Genomic DNA, 18,736 nt, shown 5'->3' with positions numbered 1-18,736 from the left:
CAGACCAGGGTGGAGCCTGGAAGGCAGGAAGTGGTGGGTGGAGGAGCACTTGATGGCTAGTGCTGGGTCCTTTTCTAGGCTGGGCCAGCGCCCTCCCTCTGCTGGGGGGCCCTGTAGAGAAGGGGCTGTCTGGCCTGGGGACACGTGGAGGATGAGATACCAGTGCAGCATCAGGGCCCGGAGATGGGGTGCTGGACATGGAGCCAAGAGGCCCAAGAGCTCTGATTCCTCCAGCACAGGGGGTCCTGGTGACGTCCCCCTGAATCTCCAGGGCCCAGAAGCAGGCAGAAGCCTCGCACCCACTGTGTGGTTCTGAGGAAAGCACTGGATCTCCCTCAGCCTTGCCTTCCTCATCTGCAAAACGGGCGTCGCCAGCTCCTCAGCCTCCCCCTGGGCTGTGAGAGAGGATGGCAGCGGAGGATCACTGCCACCCTGAAAGGTACCCCTTCTCCGAGAGCTCTCAGCTGGGGGACACCCTGGCAGGACCTCTTATGGCACTCGGCCTTCCCCACCCCAGACATGGCCCTCGCTGCTCCCAGGGCTTAAACAGGTCACTGCGCCCTCTGTGACTTAGTTTCCCCAATTGTGAAATGGAAGAGAAAGGGTCTGAATAGATAGCCACGGACCAACGCCCCCTCCTGGCTCTGACCTTCACAGATGCCTGACTGGTTGGTGGGGAGGGAAGGGTGAGGTCCCAGCAAGCTCCTCTGAGAGTCACAGCTGAGCAGGGCTGAGGCTTCAGAACGGGGACCAGGTCCCCGCCTTCTCCTACCCCAGCCAGGGTGGTCCCCCACCCTCCTCAGCTGTGACATGGGGGGTCATTGCTGTGGGCCTCCTGGTGCCTGAGCTGCAGTGAGCCTGGGCCATCCCTGCACAGAGCTGGCTTGGCCCAGACCCCAGAGGCACTGCCACAAACCTTCCTGCACACACTTCTGGGAAGGATGGAAGGATGAGGCACACTTGTACTCCTAGGTTGCCTGGGTCATCCCCTGCCCTACGACAACCAGGGACAGGTGTATGGCTGGGGCTGAGGAGGTCTCATTGAGCCGACGAGTCCAAAGCCTGCCTCCCTCTGCCACTTGTGCCTCCCAACCTGCCAGCCCGTCTGTCCCCATGTCACTCCATGTCACCCTGCGTCCACCCTGCTATCATAGCCTCGGGTCTCCTCGGCCCTCAGCCTCACAAAAACGCCCACAGCAAAATCAAGTGCATTCCTGCGTTTCCCACCAATGTGTCTGCCGGGTCACAGACCCCTCCCCAAATGCCAAAACACACCAGCATGAGCCCCCAGGCTGGAAGCCTGCTCCATGACCAAGGGCCCATTCTGCTGCTAGGGCCACACAGGATGGGGTCAGTCAGGCTTACCTGCTCACATGGGGCTGCATCACCACCCCTGCTGGTGAAGCTCCAGGGGGCTTCTGCCGGCAGGGCCAAGTGCAGGTTTCTTCTGCAATACCCCAAGGCCCGGCTCAGGCCCCCACGACCACTCTAGTGATCAGCCCTCCCTGACAGGAGCTGACCAGGGTGAGGCTGCTCTGGGTGGATCAGCACCCCCGCTCTGCAGGTGGCCCCCACACGGCGCATCAGGAGCACTCACCAGTGGTGCTCATTCACAGACCTGGGCTCCAGTCATCATCTGGGCCCTCAACAGCCCCCCAGCCCATCCCAAAATGAGGCCACTCCTACCCGGGCGATGTGTCCAGGGTAAGGGAGGTGAGGGCGCTGGAGAAGTGCCGGGTGTCCCAAAGCTTCACTTCACGCTCACGCATCTGTGGGGAGGGGACAGAGAGGGGCTCAGAGGGGCCCGTCCCTCAGCCCCCAGGGCTCCCCGGGAACCCAGTGCCTGAGGCCACAGCGTGACGCGGGGGTACTTGCCTCAGAGCAGAGCTTGGAGGGCAGTGGGGCAGGGTGTGAGTCATGCCAGGGAGGGAGAGTTTGGGTTTTTGTGTCCTGCCCCTTTAAGAACCCTTAGGTGACAAGGGGCGGTTCCCTCCATGGACTCTGGACTTTGGTCCCTGGGGGGGCTGCCACAGTTCCCAGGGTCAGGCTTAGCTATTGCAAATGGAATCTGCCAGTTTTCAGCAGCCATGGGTCCCCTGGGGCTCTGAGACCCGGCTGCACACAGGGCCGTATATGGACAGGCCTGGAGCTGGCCAGCAGCCCCCCTCCCAGTGGGCCTCATCTCCACCCTCTTGGTGCGGGTGCCCTGCTCACCCGGCAGGAGCCCTACCTGGTTGAAGCCGGTGGACACAAGGTGTTCCTGGGTACTCGTCCACACCAGCCGACCATCCCTGCTGCTCTCGTGGGCCTGTATGCTCTGGAGGACAAGAGACCGCGCTGAGCGACTGGGGCCTCCTAGGGTGGGCCACCCACCTGAGAGCCTCACAGAGGGCAGGAGAGGCCAGGTCAGTGTCCCCACAGAGGCTAGCTGGGACAGAGGAGACCTCCTATCACTACTGGATGGACCCCAGCCTCCACCGCGGCTGAGGGCAGCTCTGCACACAGAGGGCCGACCCGGCCACCAGGCTCGGGCTCAGTCTCCCTGCTCCTGAGGGGACTGTCAGGCTGCTCTGCTCTGCCCTGCCACAGCGCGGGGCTCAGGGTGGCAGCACGTCCTTGCCCCCGCAGGTGTCCTGGAGGAAGCACTCAGCTGCCAGCTACCATCCCCAGGCTCTGGGGATCCTGTGCCCTCTCGGAACCTCATTTTTCTCACTTGTGAGCAGGGCTCACGTTGCCTGGGCTGCCTACTTCCCAGGGCTGTCCCAAGGATCAACTGCGACTACATGTGAAAGGAGCGGGCCTGCTGCAAATAACCGTGCAAATCAAGGGATTATGACGAGTATTACTGCTGCCTCCCGACGCTGCCAGGGGCCAGGGGAGAGGGCCTGCTGCCAAGCTCTGGGGACCAGTCCCCAGAGAGGGCAGAGAAGTGCCACTCCTCGCCCTCCTGCAGGGCTGGAGCTGCCAGCAGGAAGGCTCTCTGGGCCCTGGGGAGGAGAAGCAAGGTCACACTGCAGGCGGGCGGCCCCGTCCCCCAGGCCCAGGCAGGGGGGAGCCGAGGGGGCCGGAGGAAATGCAAACAGCTCCCTCCCAGTCACCCTGGCCCCTGGAGCCTGAGACGAAAGACCCTGTTACCAAAAATAGCTCACCCCAAACTGTGGCCAGCTTCCTCCAAGCTTCCCACGATCTCCTTGGGAATGAATGAGGGAGGGAGGCGGCCTGTGAGGAGCTGGCCCAGCGCCCCCTCCCCAGCCCGCTGAGGCCGACCCCAGCGTGGGAGACCATCGGAAACAGTTCCGTGTCGTTCAAGGGGCTTTTCTCACTGCTCCCTTCCTACTCGGCCACAGCCAGCACAGGAAGTCAGGGCTAGAGCCTGAGAACCAGGGTCCCATATGCTTCTCTCCACGAAACAGGGGCTGTGGGGTCAGGGCGAGGGTCTGTCCTGCTCTCGTCACCCGAGTCAGTCAGAGGTGTCACGTGGGCTTGCGCCCTCTCACCAGTGTGCAAATATCCCCTGTGTAAGCAGCAAAGCAGATGGCTCGCAAGCACCTGCACACCATTCATTCACTCAACAGACACACAGGGCTCCCACGGGTCAGGCACTGTGCTAGGATCTCAGATGGGGGGCCCACATTTGGGTGAAGCAGGGCTGCTCATTAATTTGTTCTTTCATAATAGGAATATCTGAGCTGCACACTATGGTAGGCACTGGGGACACAGTGAACAAAACAGAAAAGGTCCCCAAACTCAGAATACAAAGTCAGGAGGCAGATGTGAACCAAACAGAAATAACTGTCACCATATGTGATTATGGTGCCCTGAAGGAGTACAGTGGAAGTTCAGGGCACAAGCCCTGGAGTCAGACTTCCTGGGTGAAAACCCCGCCCTGCCACTACCGGCCTTGTCCCAAGATGAGTTACTCAACATCTCTGTGCCTCAGTTTCCTTACCTGCAAAAAGAGCATCGTAATAGGACCTACTTCGGAAGGCTGTTGCAAGGAGTAAGCGCTAGCGCTGGCGGAGCGCCCAGGGCTGTGTCTGGCACATCCCCAATAAGCAGGATGACAGGGCACCATGAGAGTATAATCAAGGGAAGTAGATTTAAGGTGACACTGAGTTAAGACTTGAAGGATTGGCAGGTGAGAGCCAGGCGGGAGGACCAGCACCTGTGAAGAATCAGGGCCTGGAGAGCAGCAAGGCCAACACAGCTGGCAGGTGGGGGGGCCAGGGAGGGGAGGCGGTGCCATGCCTACAGGGCCATAGGCAGCCATGGAGCATTTTCATCCAGAGGCACAGCTTGGGCCTCGGCCTGTGTCTCCCACCTTCCTATTTCACACATGGAGAAACTGGAGGCCCAGAGAGAGGAAGCCATCTACCCCAAGTCTCCCACCAGGGCAGCTGTCAGCTATTTGAGCCCCCTGCCCCCTCAGGGCTGGGCCCACTGTTATCCTTCTCAATCTGCACAAAAGGGACCAGAGGCGAGGACAGGCACGGAGACAGAGCCACAGCTAGAAGGCAGCAGAGCCCGCACCACGAGGCACCCAGGATCCCCGCTGCCCCCCAGGCACCTCGGGTTTCCAGCGAACATCCTGGACGAGCTCACAGGGGCAGAAGCAGGCCCCCGGGCCCAGGCAGTGCTGGGCAGGGCGGCGTGGGCTGGCGAGTCCTGTTCGCCCCGCGGCTCTCCACCCGCGCCTTCCGGTCTCTGAGGGCACCGAGGGCAGCAAGGAAGTTGAGACAAAGTAAGAGCTTAGGCTGAGCCCAGTGTGCCCACTGTGGGCACACCCAGCTTAGTCGGCCAGGGGCCAGTGAGCCCCATGGGTGGGGAGGGGTGGCCACTGACCCACTCTCCCCCTTCTATCCCCAGATCATTGCAGTGATGTTCATTTTCAAAAATGACAAGTTCTTTGCTAACCTCGGCGGGACATGGGGAGGAAGAGCTCTCTCTCCAGATACACAGATCCGCATTCTCCTGGGGCAGGGGGGAGGCTGCAGCTGGGACCCAGGTATCCTGCTACCCTGATGCCCCAGCCCTGTCACAGGAGGCCGAGGAGAAGCCACTGGTGGTAATCCTGAGCCTGCAGGCCAGACCTTGGGGTCTCCCTCTCCCAGGGGACAGCCTTTGTCCCAATAGGCAGCAAAGCTTCCCGCTCATGGAGAAGCCCCTCAGTCCCCCCATGTCTCCCCTACACCTGGCCCCAAGAAGAGAACAGGAAGGGCTGAGGCCAGGCAGCGCCTGCCCAGCACAGGGGCGCCAGGAGCAGGCACATACCCGGCATTCCAGCTGCCGTGCAGCCAAATCCCCCTCTCTGTCGCCACGGCAACACTTCCTGTGTAGGGCAGGGCGGCTGGATGAACAGCCCTGGGCTCCTTCCTCGGGTGAGGGGACCTTCTCTGGTGGTAAGACCCCTACCACCCGCCCACAGCCCTCCTCACCAGGCTCAGTTCTGGGCTCCAGACGCTGGCCCCCCCAGGGCTGCCTGAAACACGGGGGTGGTCAGAAGGCACAGGTCCACCTGCCCAGGCCAGAGGTCTGAGGGCTCGTCCCAGGTCCCCTCCGGCCCCTGACGAGGGTGCTGAAGCCTCACCACTCCCTGGGCACCCCCTCAGCTGTGGGCTGCTCCTTCCCTGGCACACTCATGGCTTCAGGCCCTCAGCCACCCCCACCTAGGCTCCGGCAGTGAAGGGGCAGCAGAGGGGCAGAGGGGCTCTGGAATCAGACAGACCGAGCCTGCCTCTGCCACTCAGCTGTGTGACCTTGGAGCAGAAACAACCAAACGGCCAACTTTACAGGACGTTCAGGAGGGTGGAAGGAGGTCATGTGTGCCAAGGGCCTGGGACGTAATAAATGGTCATAAATGCAATCTAAAAACAAAGCAGGGGTGTGAACAGGAGAGAGCTGCCCAAGCATCCCCTGCTCCACGCTCAGGTCGCCAGAGGCAAGGCCCAAGAAAGACAGCGGAGGGAGAACTCCCCAGGCCTCACGGCCCAGCCTCCGGGCTGTGGGGACAGCCATTAGGGCGGGGAGGGCAGAGGCTGGACAGAGGGCAGCGCATCCTTCCCTGACCCCAGCAATGGCCCGCTCTAGTGGGGAAGGAGGATCTCAGGAGAAGGAGCTCCCTGAAGGCCTCTCCCCTTAGCTGGCCCCTCAGCTCACACCAACCCTGGCCGCCAGCAGTGGTTTTCCTAATAGAAGCCAGGTGTGGGCCAGATGCCCTAGGCGGAAGTGGGGGGCAGGGCCATGCAGAGGGCAGCATTCCAGGCCCTGCTGCCCCCGCACCAGCGGACCGAGCGCAGGCAGAGCTCAGGCACTGTCCCAGCAGCTGGGAGGAGGTGGGAGCCACCCACACTCTTCCCAGGTCCCCTCGGCTCAGAAGCCCCTTCAGGGGGGCTCCCTCCAGAACCAGATCCTTTCCCTCTCTCTTCTAGGAACTTGGAGCCCCTTGGATGGCAGCCACTCGGTCTCCACCTCAGCATCATCACGGTCCTCCCCCAGCTGGAGGAGGAGGAGGAAGAGGAGGAGGAGGAGAAGGAGCAGGAGGGGGAAAGGAAGAAAACGTTCAAGCCGGGAGTTGCTCTGATGTGATGCCCAGTCAGGGTAGGAATGGGGGTCCCAGGTGCTGTGCCCCAGGACCCTGGAGAGGAGAAGGCAACCTGAGAAAGCTGGGGGGCCAGGGCCTCAGTCTCCCTCCTTCGAGCTGAGCCTGGGACCCCCTTTCTGGGCAAAGGCTTGGAGGTCAGCCACAGAAAGCTATGGGGCAACCCACCGCTCACACCCTGAGACTCTAACAGCTACCACACCCAGCCACAGGGCTGACAGGCCATGGCCAGGGTGGGGCTAAAACCACTTCTCTCCAACTTGGTTCACCTGTCAGGATGGGCCCCCTTTTGGTCAGCCAGTCAAAAGTGGAACTGACTGGACTGTCTCAGGCAAAAAGTTGCAACTGGCTACGTGAAGGGGAGTGTGCGTGTGAGAGAGAGAGGGAGAGAGGGAGAGAGAGAGAGAGGGAGAGAGGGAGAGAGGGAGAGAGGGAGAGAGAGTGTGTATGGGTGTGTGTGTGTGTGTGTGTGTGTGTGTGGAACGAGGCCCCCCACTACTGCTGGTTGGTTTAGGCTGGTGCAGGAGGGTCTGTGATAGGCCTGGGGCTTTGCTGGGGAGCTCTTCCTCTGAGCTGGCAGCAGGACCCTGAACTTCATCTTCCTCAGGGAAGAAGGCTCCTCAGCTTCTATAAAAATCTTTTCAAAAATGTAAAACCCACTCATCTCACTTTCTGCTTAAAACACGTGAATGGCTTCCCACAGCTCAAGTAACAGGCCTTTCACCATGGCCCTGCCCCCCCTCCACACCCCTCACTCAGATGCCTGGAACAAGCTCATCCCACCCCAGCCATCTGCATCACTCAGGCCTCAGTTCTAAGCCAGTTCCCCAGGGAAGCACTAAACCACCCCAGCAAGAGAAGCCCCCAGCAATGACCCCATGTGTCTGTCTCATTCACCACAGAACATTCTGTGCCTGGCATCAAGCTGCTGTCGAATGAATGAATGATTCTGAATGCCTGTAGCATGAATCCAGGGCCTGGCTTCCCCACTTGGAACTCCAAAAAAACCCCACACGCACCCTGTGCACGACCACAGAGCAAACCAAACACGCTCAGTGCCTGGGTCCTGTGGATCTGGCAGGCCCCCCAGCACAGCCCACAGACCCCGGGCACAGACTGAGGGTCTGCTGGCTGTGAGACTGTAGGGCTGCAGAGAACGGGAGCTATGTCTTTTTGGCAACTTCATGGCTGGCCTCTGCCGACCGCTCCAGGAAGGGTGGGTGGGGATGAGGGTCTCAAAGGAGAGGAAGTTGGAATCTTAAATTAGCTTCCTGAAGCCACAGGTTGCCTCCACCGAAGGCCTGTGGGCAGCCTGGCTGCACCACACCCTGTGATCAAAGCCAGGCCCTCCCAGGACCCAGAATACACTTCCCAGAAAGAGCTCCAGCAGCGGGAGGCCACCTCCCAGGGGACCCCTATGCACCCACCGGGCCTTGGCCAGGGGCACGGGTGTGGCAGAACCTGCCTGCCAGGAGGCTGAGCCTGCCCCCGCCTGCACCTGTTGGAGCCGCCAGGGGCCCACCCCACCCTGCCGCCACACAACACACCTGGGAGGCCTCGGGCTTTGCTCTGGGGTCGAAGAGCCTCAGCTGCTTGTCCTGGAAAAGCAGAGAGGAGGAAACAGCGCGATTAGGGTGGGCAGGGTCCCAGGGGGCCAGCCTGTCTCCCCACCCCAGGCTCTGATGGTCCCACCCCCAGTATACAGGGCTGGCATCACAGAGATCACCTCCCCAGCCTGGTTCCTCCTTCTCACCACAGGATGCCCCCTTTTCTGCCCCAGTCACCCACAATAGAGGACTCAGTGACGAGAGTTCACATGTCCGGGGCACCTGCTATGTGTCAGGCATGTTACATGCATGATCTCTCCCATCTTTCCAACCACCCATGAAGTGGTGCTATCACCATGACCCCTTCACAGACGGAAAAACTGAGGCTCAGAACCAAACTCTAGGCTACCAACAGCTACATGTGTGTCCGGCCCTGTGCTTAGCCCAGCCCAGAGGGTCTCACAGGACGACGTCATTTCTACACCTACAGAACCTGGCATCTAACCAGGACGACGAGCCTACACATTCTAACCATCACTCAGCACACGGTTACTGATTCAGATTACCCGAGGGCGGGGATGCAAACAGACAAAGAAGAACAAAAGGAACCATACCAAAATAAAATGCCCACAGCTTGTATAAGGACTTTATTTCTGCAGAACAATCTGTGCGTGTGTGCGTATGTACAAACGCATATGCATAAAGAACTGGAGGGGCAGAACCTGCACCTATTGACTATTGACAGGCTTGGCCATGATAAACTGTTATGTGCGGAAAGAAAGATGCAGAGTAACATGGCGTGGTGTGATTCTACAGTAGTAAAGATAAACAAAAATCCCTATATGTCTGACCACATTCCTGAATGTTCTGCAAGTTTGCTGAGCAAGGTCTTGGCCAGCACGGCCATGTGTTCACCCTCGGTACCAGGGGTGGGCAAAGGTGGGGGGTGATTAGCTTTTCCTTTTTACATCTTAGCACAGCTCCACTTTGTTTCAATCAGCATGGATTCATATTTTCATATTTTGGAAAACAATGAACCATCAATGAACAATTGGAATTTGAAATTAAAAACACAATACCATTTACATCAGTACCAAAAAAACTGAAATACTTAGCTATAAATATAACAATATATGTATAAGATCTATACAAGGAATATTACAAACCTCTGATGAAAGAAATCAAAGAACTAGATAAACGGAGAGATACTTCATGTTCGTGGATAGGAAGACTCAATATTGTCAAGATGTCGGTTCTTCCCAACTTGATCCATAGATTCAATGCAATCCCAGTGAAAATTCCAGCAAGCTATTTTTGTGGATATCAACAAACTGATTCTAAAGTTTACACAGAGAGCCCAAAGACTCAGAATAGTCAACACAACATTAAAGGAGAAGGACAAAGTTGGAGGACTGATACTACCCAACTTTACTCTAAAGCTGCAGAAATCAAGACAGTGTGGTATCAGCATAAGGACAGACAAACAAATCAAAGGATTAGAATAGAGAGCCCAGAAATAGACCCTCGTAAATATAGGTAACTAATCTTTGACAAAGGAACAAAGGCAATAAAATGGAGAAAAGATAGTCTTCCCAACAAATGGTGCTAGAACAACTGTACATCCACATGCAAAAAAAATGAATCTAGACATAGTGTTTACACCTTTCACAAAAATCAACTCAAAATGGATCATAGACCTAAATGTAAAATGCAAACCTGTAAAACCTCTAGAAGATAGCACAGGAGAAAATCTAGGTGACCTTGGGTTTGGCAATGACTTTTTAGATACAACACTGAAAGTATGATCTACGAAAGAAAAAAATGATAAGCGGGACTTCATTAAAATTATAAAATTCTGGTCTGTGAAAAACACTGTTAAGAAAATGAAAAGACAAGCCACAGAATGGGATAAAATATTTGCAAAGCACATATCTGAGAAAGGACTTTATCCAAAATATACAAAGAACACTTAAAAACTCAAAAATAAGAAAACAAACAACCCAATTAAAAAATGGGCAGACTTCAACAGACACCTCACCAAAAAAGATACACAGATGGAAAATGAACATATGAAAAAATGCTTAACATCATATCTCATTAGGGAATTGTAAATTACAACAACAATGGGCTACTACTACACACCTATTAGAATGGCTACAATCCAAAAAACTGACTACACCAAATGCTGATGAGGATGTGGAGCAACAGGAACTCTCATTCATTGTTGATGGGAATGGAAAATGGTGCAACCACCACTTTGGAAGACAGTTTGGCAGTTTCTTACAAAGCTAAAAATACTCTTACCATATGATCCAGCAATTGTGCTCCTAAGTATTTACCCAAATGAGTTAAAACTTATGTCCACATAAATGTTTACAGCAGTTTAATCATAACTGCAAAAACCTGGAAGCAACCAAGATGTTTCTCAATAGATGAATGGATACATAAAATTGGTACATTTGTACAATGGAATATTATTCAGTCATAAAAAGAAATAGCTAAGACCTAAAACCATAAAACTCCTAGAAGAAAACACGGGAAAAGCTTCAAGACACTGAATTTGGTAATGATTTCTTAGGTATGACACCAAAAGCACAGGGAACAAAAGCAAAAATAGACAAATGGGACTACATTAAACTTAACTTTTGTTCATTAAAGGACACAATCAACACAGTAAAAAGACAATCTATGGAATAGGAGAAAAATATTTGCAAATCATATATCTGATAAGGGGTTAATATCCAGAATATATAAAGAACTCATACAACTCAACAACAAAAAATCAAGTAACCTGATTAAAAAATGGGCAAAGGATTTAAACAGACATTTCTCCAAAGACATAAAAATGACCAAGAAGCATATGAGAAGATGTTCATCATCACTAATAATCAGAGAAACACAAATCAAAACCACAATGAGATATCACCTCACACTCATTAGGACGGCTACTATCAAAAAATCCAGAAGGTAAGAAGTGTTGGTGAGGATGTGGAGAAGTTGGAACCCTTGTACCCTGTAGGTGGGAATGTAAAATGGTGCAGCTGCTATGGAAAACAGTCTGGCAGTTCCTCAAAAAATTAAAAATAGAATGACCATATGATCCAGCAATTCCACTTCTGGGTATATATCCAAAAGAACTGAAAACAGGGTCATGAAGAGGTATTTGCACACCCATGTTCATAGCAGCATTATTCACAATAGCCAAGAGGTGGAAGAACCCCAAGTGTCTGCTGATAGACGAATGGATAAACAAAACATGGAATACACATACACTGAAAAAGGAAACCTTGTCACATACTACAACATGGATGAACCTTGAGGACATTATTCCAAATGAAATAAATATGATTCCACTTATATGAGGTATTTAAAGCAGTTGAATTCATAGATATAGAAAGTAGAATGGGCCGGCCCCGTGGCTTAGCGGTTAAGTGCGCGCGCTCCGCTGCTGGCGGCCTGGGTTCAGATCCCAGGTGCACACCGATGCACCAGAGGCTTCTCTGGCCATGCTGAGGCTGCGTCCCACATACAGCAACTAGAAGGATGTGCAGCTATGACATACAACTATCTACTGGGGCTTTGGGGGAAAAATAAATAAATAATTAAAAAAAAAAAAAAAGAAAGAAAGTAGAATGGTAGTTACAGGGGCTGTGGGGAGGCAGCAAAGGGAAGTTGTTGTTTAATGGGTATAGAATTTCAGTTCTGGAGAACTGTTTCCCAACAATGTAAATAGACTTAACATTACTGAACTGTATACTTAAAAATGGTTAAAATGTTAAATTTTATGATATATTTTTTACCACACACACACAAAAAATAGCCATCAGTCCACAAAAAGACATGGAGGACCCATAAACGCCTATTTCTAAGAGAAAGAAGTCAATCTGCAAAGGCTACACATTGTATGATTCCAACTACATGACGTTCAGGAGAAGGGAAATCTTACAGCGACAGCAAGAAGATCAGCGGCTGCAGTGGTTTGTGGAGAGGGAGGGGGGGGTGATGAGGTGAAGCACAGGGCACTTTGAGGGTGGAGAAACTACTCTGTATGATGCTGTAATGGTGGGCACATGACATCATGCATCTGTCAAAACCCATAGAACGCACAACGTCAAGAGTGAACCCTAATGTAAACAATGGGCTTTAGTTAATGTAGCAACATTTGTTTAACTGTCACAAATGCACTGCACCAAGGCAAGATGGTGGGGGGAGGGAGGATATGCGAACTCTGAGGACCATCTGCCCAGTGTTTCTGCCCGGCTCCCGCCTGGGTGCTTGGGATGCAGAGACAGCAAACAGTCCCTGCCTGGTGCCAAACTCTGTGACCCAAAGGTGGTTACTGGAAACTTCAGGGAGGAACTTGGGCCTGAGTTATACCTCAAAGTACAATCAGAGGCTGTGCTGGGAAGGGAAACGCATTTGAGGGAGGCAGAACAGCATGAGCAAAGGTGTGGAGACAGGAGCTTGCTGGCATGTGACGTGGAGGCAGAGACAAGGCCATGGGAGGAGACCATGTGGCGGAAATGGAGGGGGCACTGCTGGACGAGGGAGGGGGCCAGCCCAGAGAGGCCTCGAAAGCCAGGTCTCCCTTGGCAGGCCGGTCCCTTCCTGACACACCTGGTGGGGTCCCGGGGTTCTTGGGTCACTCCCAGTAAAGCCTCCAGCTGCAGATTACGGAGCACCTGCTGCATGCCAGGCAGGCACCAGGCACGGTCCAGGGCTCAGCTCTGAAGCCCCACTCCACTCCACAGCCTCCGGGTCAGGAGGAGGCTGTTTAGAGACAGACAGAAATCAGACAGATGAGGACAGTGAGGGACACAGGACAGAGACAGGCAGAAGGAATAGTGAGAGACAGAGAGAGGACAGAGAGAAACAGTAAGGGACAGAGAGAGAAACAGAGGCAGTGAGACAGAGAGGGGATGAGAGAGGACAAGGAGAGACAGAGATGGACAAAGAGGGGACAACTATAGACAGAACAAAGACAGCAAGGGACAGAGAGAGAACAACTAGAGATGGAGGACAGAGATAGACAGGGCAGTAAGAGACAGACAGCAGATAGCGAGAGACAGAGAGACAGATGATGAGTAAGAGAGCATGCCTCCTGACAGCAAGGGCCACTCCCACCTGGGTGACAGAGCCGCCATGGAGAGCCAGACGGCCTGGGTTTGAATGCCCACTCCACCACTGATGTGCTTTGTGACCTGGGCAAACCTTAGTCACTCGGTAGGAGGAGGATGGTGGCAGCACCTCTCAGGGTAGGAGTCACAGTTCTTGGCACACGGGCACTCCCTAAAGGCAGCTGGGCCACGAGTGCAGGAGTTCAATGTTGGGTCCAGACCAGGGCTCAGACTGGGCACTGGAGGCTGGCCTGGCACTGACGGGGGCCTGTGGGTCCCAGGGCGGATGGGGTGGCAATGGGCTGCCAAGGTGCATGTCCTCACTGTGCTCACAGGCCCAACCGACCACACGGAGTAGGAGCTCAGGGGGCCAAGCCTGGCCATCTGTGAGGCCGGTGCGCCACCTAGCGGCCGCCTTCCCCTTCCCTCAGCCAGGGGAGCTGGGAGCAGAGCAGGAAGGGACTTCAGTAAGGCCCAGGCCTAGGCCTTGCAGGATAATCAGGGGTCCTGGGAGGCAGAGCTGCTCCAACGCAGGATGGGAGTCAGAAATAGATGGCCAGGGAGGTGTCCCACCAGGAGAGAGATGGTGCCGAGACAAGGAAGGCTCTGAGGGGAAGCAGAGCGTGATCCACACCCGGCCTGAATCAGGTAGCCCTATGCGCAAACCCAGAGCCTAGCCCACTGACCACTGGCCAAGAAGGGCTCAGGCTCCCTCCTACTGAGGGTGGACCCACCCAGCAGCTGCCCCTATATACTAAGGGCAAACCCATGGGCACCTCCACCCGGCCTGCAGTCACAAGGGGCAGCCTCCCCTCCGGCACCATTCCCTAAGGGTCTTGGTGTTTGCTGTACCCACCCAGGATCCCCAGGCACCCCCCTTTACAGCAGAGGAGGGCGGCAGTGGACGCAAGATCATGGTGCCTACCTAGCTCTTGCTGACAGGTGACGGCAACTCCCTGTGAGGACAGCATTCTCCTCTAGGACGCCACACCCAGATCAACAGCATCCTGTGGGTCAGGGAACAGGGTGGGGGTGGGGGTGGGGGTGGGGGCCTCTCCTCTTGGCACCACTCCAGCGACCGACTCAGGAAATCTGGGCTTTTCATCCTCATGACTTTAGGCTCTCTGGGTCTAGAGGGGACAGGACTGTTCCACTGGACTCTGAGCTGTGTCCACTCACAGTGGCCTGGTCACACTAGCTCTTCCTCCCGAAACACACCCGCAGGCAACACCCATGCCAACAGGAGGCGGCAAGACACAATGGGGTACTCTGTGACCAATTCTGATAGTAAACGGGGGCTCAGACCCCTCAGGGAGGAGGAGCTGGACCAGCACACCAGTGAAGCCCCTCAACGACCAGCAGGGGGCCGGCCCAGGGTGAGAGCCCAGCACCAGCTGCATGGGGGGCTCCTCCCACTACCTTTCCTCCTGTAAGATTCCAGCCAGACCCTGGAAAAGCTGTCCTCAGGGGTAAACTTATGACAAGGAGCAAGCGGTCCCAGCAGCACTAGGGGGCTGCAGTGGATAAGCGGTTTGCGACGGGGTACTCCGTCACCACTGTGCTGAGGGCTCGTAGCTACATACCCTCCTGGCACTGGCGCCCACAGGTACACCCATGTCCAATGACCGGTCAGTGTGGGAACAGGGCCTGGCCCCCTTGCCTCAACGTGGGACAGCTCCCTCGAACCTCCCCAGTAAACCCCCTGCACACAATCCTCGGACCTGACACCCTCCTCCCCCGGGTTCCACGTCCTCAGACGCTCCACCACCACCCAGGAAGTCACTCTCGCCTCCTTCTCCCTGCCCACGTCCAGTCACCGAAGCCCGGCGCCTGCGCTGCCCCCTCTCCTAGGGGGCTGAACTGCTCCTCACCGTGTCCCCACGTCCCCTCTTGCCCTGCCGCTACTATGCCATCCGATCACACATCCCCCCACAACCCCCCCCACACACGGTGCCCAAAGCTCTCAGAACACCAGGGTGCCTCACGCGCCCATACCTGGCCTCAGCCCACCCTGCCCACCCCCTTGCCTGTAGCTCCCCCTGCCGGCACTCCTCACCTGGCTCCTCCCAAAATGGCAGGAATCCCTGGGAGATGTCCCTGCCTCCTAATCGATCCCTTTGAAGCCTTGTCAAAACCAGACTTAATCATGCTGGGGGCTCTGGGGTTCACACCAGTCCCCAGCTCTGGGGAAGGGAGGCACCTCTGGCTGCACCACAGGAGGTGACCCATGTCAAGCACCCAGATACTCACTCCTCAGAAATCCGGGCTGGGGTGGGGGACTGGTGGCGGGAAACAGGGGGCAGAGGACACAAGGCTCAGAGGAGTCACCTCCCTCCAGGCCGCGGCCTAAGGATGGGGTGGTCAGCAGGGTGCTCTCACCGGGAGGCAGTCCAGCCACGTGGCCTGAGTCAGCTCTAACAGAGGTGGCCCCCAGGCTTCCTTCCTCCCTCTCATGCAGGCTGATCTGTGTGAGGGCCACTGACAACAGTCTCTGCTCACAACAGTCAGAGAGTGTGGAGAGCACACCTGCCCCTCCAGTGAGGACGCTGCCCCCATCTGCCCACGGCTGCTCCATTACTGGTGAAACCACGGCACCTTCCTGCCACCCTCCTGCCACAGCCCCGGCTGTCACATGGCTGTGATCCCTGCAGGCACCCACTGGAGCTGTGAGGCCAAGCAGCAGCAGGCAGCCCAGAGCCAGGGCCCTGCCTCGGGGGCCAGGGCTTTCCCTGCACTTCTGCGAGGACTCAGCCCTGTGGGACCAGCACCCCTGAGGGGTCCATTTCCAGGTGAGGAGCGCAGGCCCAGAGGGTGGGACTGCTTGCCCAGGGGCACACATGGGACACATGAGTCTCCTCCCAAAGCCCAAGCTGGAGCTCACAACCTCCACAGAACAGCCCCAGGGGAGCTGGCATTTCTCTCCTGGAAAGCAGCTGGCCAATATGCACCAACCACCCTAAAAATCTTTGTAGCCTACATGCCTGCAACGTCCCTGATAGGCATCTAGGCCCCAGGCCTAGTTCTACAAATGGTTTTACTGAACATGGCCTCTCCCATCATTTACATGTCTGTGGCTGCTGCGCTGTTACAAGGCGGCGCTGACAGAGACAGCGTGGCCTGCAAAACCCAAAGTATTTACCCCTTGGCCCTTTACAGAAGAAGTATGCCAGCCCCTGCTCTAGGTTAAGAAAGTCACGTAAAAGACAAGAAAAAAAATCTATATACAAATACATTCAAACATTACAACTTATAACACAGTGACAAAAAAGTGGAAGTAACCCACATGTCTGACAATAGGGGCTTGACTGAGTAAACTGGTAAGTCTATACAATAAAGTATTTCCTGTGACACGTTAAATTTTTGATGAACTGGGGAAAACGTTTATTATGCTGAACAAAAAAATGCAGGATAGAGTAACATAGTGAGTATGATTTCAACACATATAAGGATGCTGGGCCAGCCCTGTGGCCTAGTGCTTAAGTTTGGCGCACTCAGCTTTGGTGGCCAGGGTTCAGTTCCCAGGCGCAGATCTATACCACTTGTTGGCAGCCATGCTGTGGCAGCAACCCACATACAAAAGAGAGGAAGACTGGCACAGATGTTAGCTCAGGGAGAATCTTCCTCAAGCAAAAAGAGGAAGACTGGCAACAGATGTTAGTTCAGGGTGAATCTTCCTCAGCAAAAAAAAAAAAAAAAAAAGACAAGACAAAGATACCTAGGAAAAGCTCAGAAAGAAAGACATCAAAACGGTGATAGGCAATGCCTGTGGGAGAAAGGATGACTGGTGATTTTTTTCTTGTTTCTTTATTTTTTCACTGCTCTCCAAAATTTGTAAAACAAGCACAAACTACCGTTCTTTGGTGATCATAAAGTAAAACCCTACCGTGATGATCTCCTTCCCTGCTCCCCCCCCGTCTCTCTCCCTCACACATACACCATGGAAACACAAGGCAGAGAGGGTTTCTCAGGGGAAGGGAGGCCATGGCCCAAAGGCAGGACTCTTTCCAGGCTGGTCCCTCTGCCTGGGATGCCTGTCCCCTCCTCCTCAGGAGGGCATCCCCACACCTCACTGTCCTTGGGAAGCTGTGCTCACCAGTGCTACCAGGCCATGGCTATGTGACTGTGATGCCCAAGAGCAGGGGCTCCTTGGGGGTCAGGAGCCCGATCTTATTTACCTCTCGACCCCGGAGAGCAGGCCAATGTCTGGAACCTACCGTTTAATGAACCAAACGAAGGGGGAAAAGTTGATAAAAGACTGGGAAATGGGGCTTCTAAGAAGGCAGAGAAAAGAAGAGGAAGCTTGAAATAGGATCCCCGAAGTATGTAGATCCCACATTTCTCCTTCAGAGGAGTCCCCACCGCTCCCCCTCCTGGCCAGCTCCTTCCCCCACCCCTTCCCGCCACACTTCCCAGAAGAGCCCTCGGAGGCTCTCTTTCTTCACCTTCCACCTGTCCGTCACAGGTGGCTTGAGGATGCAGCACACCCCAAAAGGTCCGGAAGGTCGTCCATGTCCCCAAATACAACAGGTACGTGTCACCCACCTCTTAACAGACTTGCCCTGGCGGTCCCCGCCATCTCCCTGGGGAAACCCTCTCGCCCTGGGTCTCAGGGCGCAGACAGCCAGCCCTGTCTCAGCTTCCTTCTTTCCACCAGGCAGCTCCTTCTGTCTCCCTTGCAAGTCCCATCCTTCCTCCCTACTCACTCTACCACCCTCTTCTCATGTCCGTCTCTCCCACTTGGGTGCACTGCCCAGCCCTCCACAGGTACCATATAAACACAGATGACACCTGCACTTCCACCTGCAGCTCAGATCGCTGCCCAGAGCTCCAGTCCATGGACTCAAGTGACACCTCCACTTGGAGATTCCAGGTACCCCCAACTCAGCAGGCCCACAACCATAGGCGGGAGCAGCCCATCTCGGTGGCAGGCCTCTCCTGCAGCCTGTAACCCACAAGCTGGCCTCATGACCCCCCACTCCTCACTCCAGCCCACAACCAACCCCACGGCTCTCTCCTCCCCAAGTCTCCCAAGTCGGCCCCCTCTCTGTCTGTACCACCCCTGGCCCAGGACGCTCCGTCTCCCCTGGATGTTGTCCCCACCTTCATTTTCAAATACCACCCACCTCTGTAATGCTCTGTCCACAGCGCAGCTGCAGAGCTTTCAAAATGCAAATCTGCTCACCTTACACCACGGCCCGGCCCCTCTGGCTATAAATGCTCCAGTGCTTTCCATTGCTTCTATGGTAACAAGTACAACCCTGTGCAAGCGACTAGGGTATGCGCACCCTGTTCTCTGCACCCAGCACCCCACCCCTCCGTGCTGCACCCCGGGGCCTGCCCTGCACCTGCAGCTTCTTCTGCAGCGCGCTTTCCCTGCCCCACACCATCAACCCTCCCTTCTGAGCCCCTGCCAAGGCCAAACCTCCGGGCATCTCCAACCAGCTCAAAGCACATCAGGTCCCGCTTTCAGAGCC

General features: G+C 55.3%; 1 protein-coding gene across 6 annotated transcripts in view; it reads right to left on the bottom strand.

Annotated features, from left to right (window-relative positions):
• The window catches only part of LOC131422703 (mitochondrial import inner membrane translocase subunit TIM16), a 67,405-nt gene that overhangs the window by 37,266 nt on the left and 11,403 nt on the right, over positions 1-18,736 (bottom strand). For all 6 annotated transcript variants that reach the window (XM_058570153.1, XM_058570155.1, XM_058570156.1 and 3 more), the window contains exons 7-9: positions 8,146-8,196; positions 2,231-2,317; positions 1,687-1,769 (exon numbers count right to left, since the gene is read on the bottom strand). In XM_058570153.1, the coding sequence (XP_058426136.1) occupies positions 1,687-1,769; positions 2,231-2,317; positions 8,146-8,196 (221 nt within the window). The remainder of the gene's footprint in view (positions 1-1,686; positions 1,770-2,230; positions 2,318-8,145; positions 8,197-18,736) is intronic.

Source organism: Diceros bicornis, chromosome 26 (genome assembly GCF_020826845.1).
Source record: "Diceros bicornis minor isolate mBicDic1 chromosome 26, mDicBic1.mat.cur, whole genome shotgun sequence".
In the NCBI taxonomy this organism is placed as follows: domain Eukaryota; kingdom Metazoa; phylum Chordata; class Mammalia; order Perissodactyla; family Rhinocerotidae; genus Diceros; species Diceros bicornis.
This window is presented reverse-complemented; position numbering and strand designations above follow the sequence as displayed.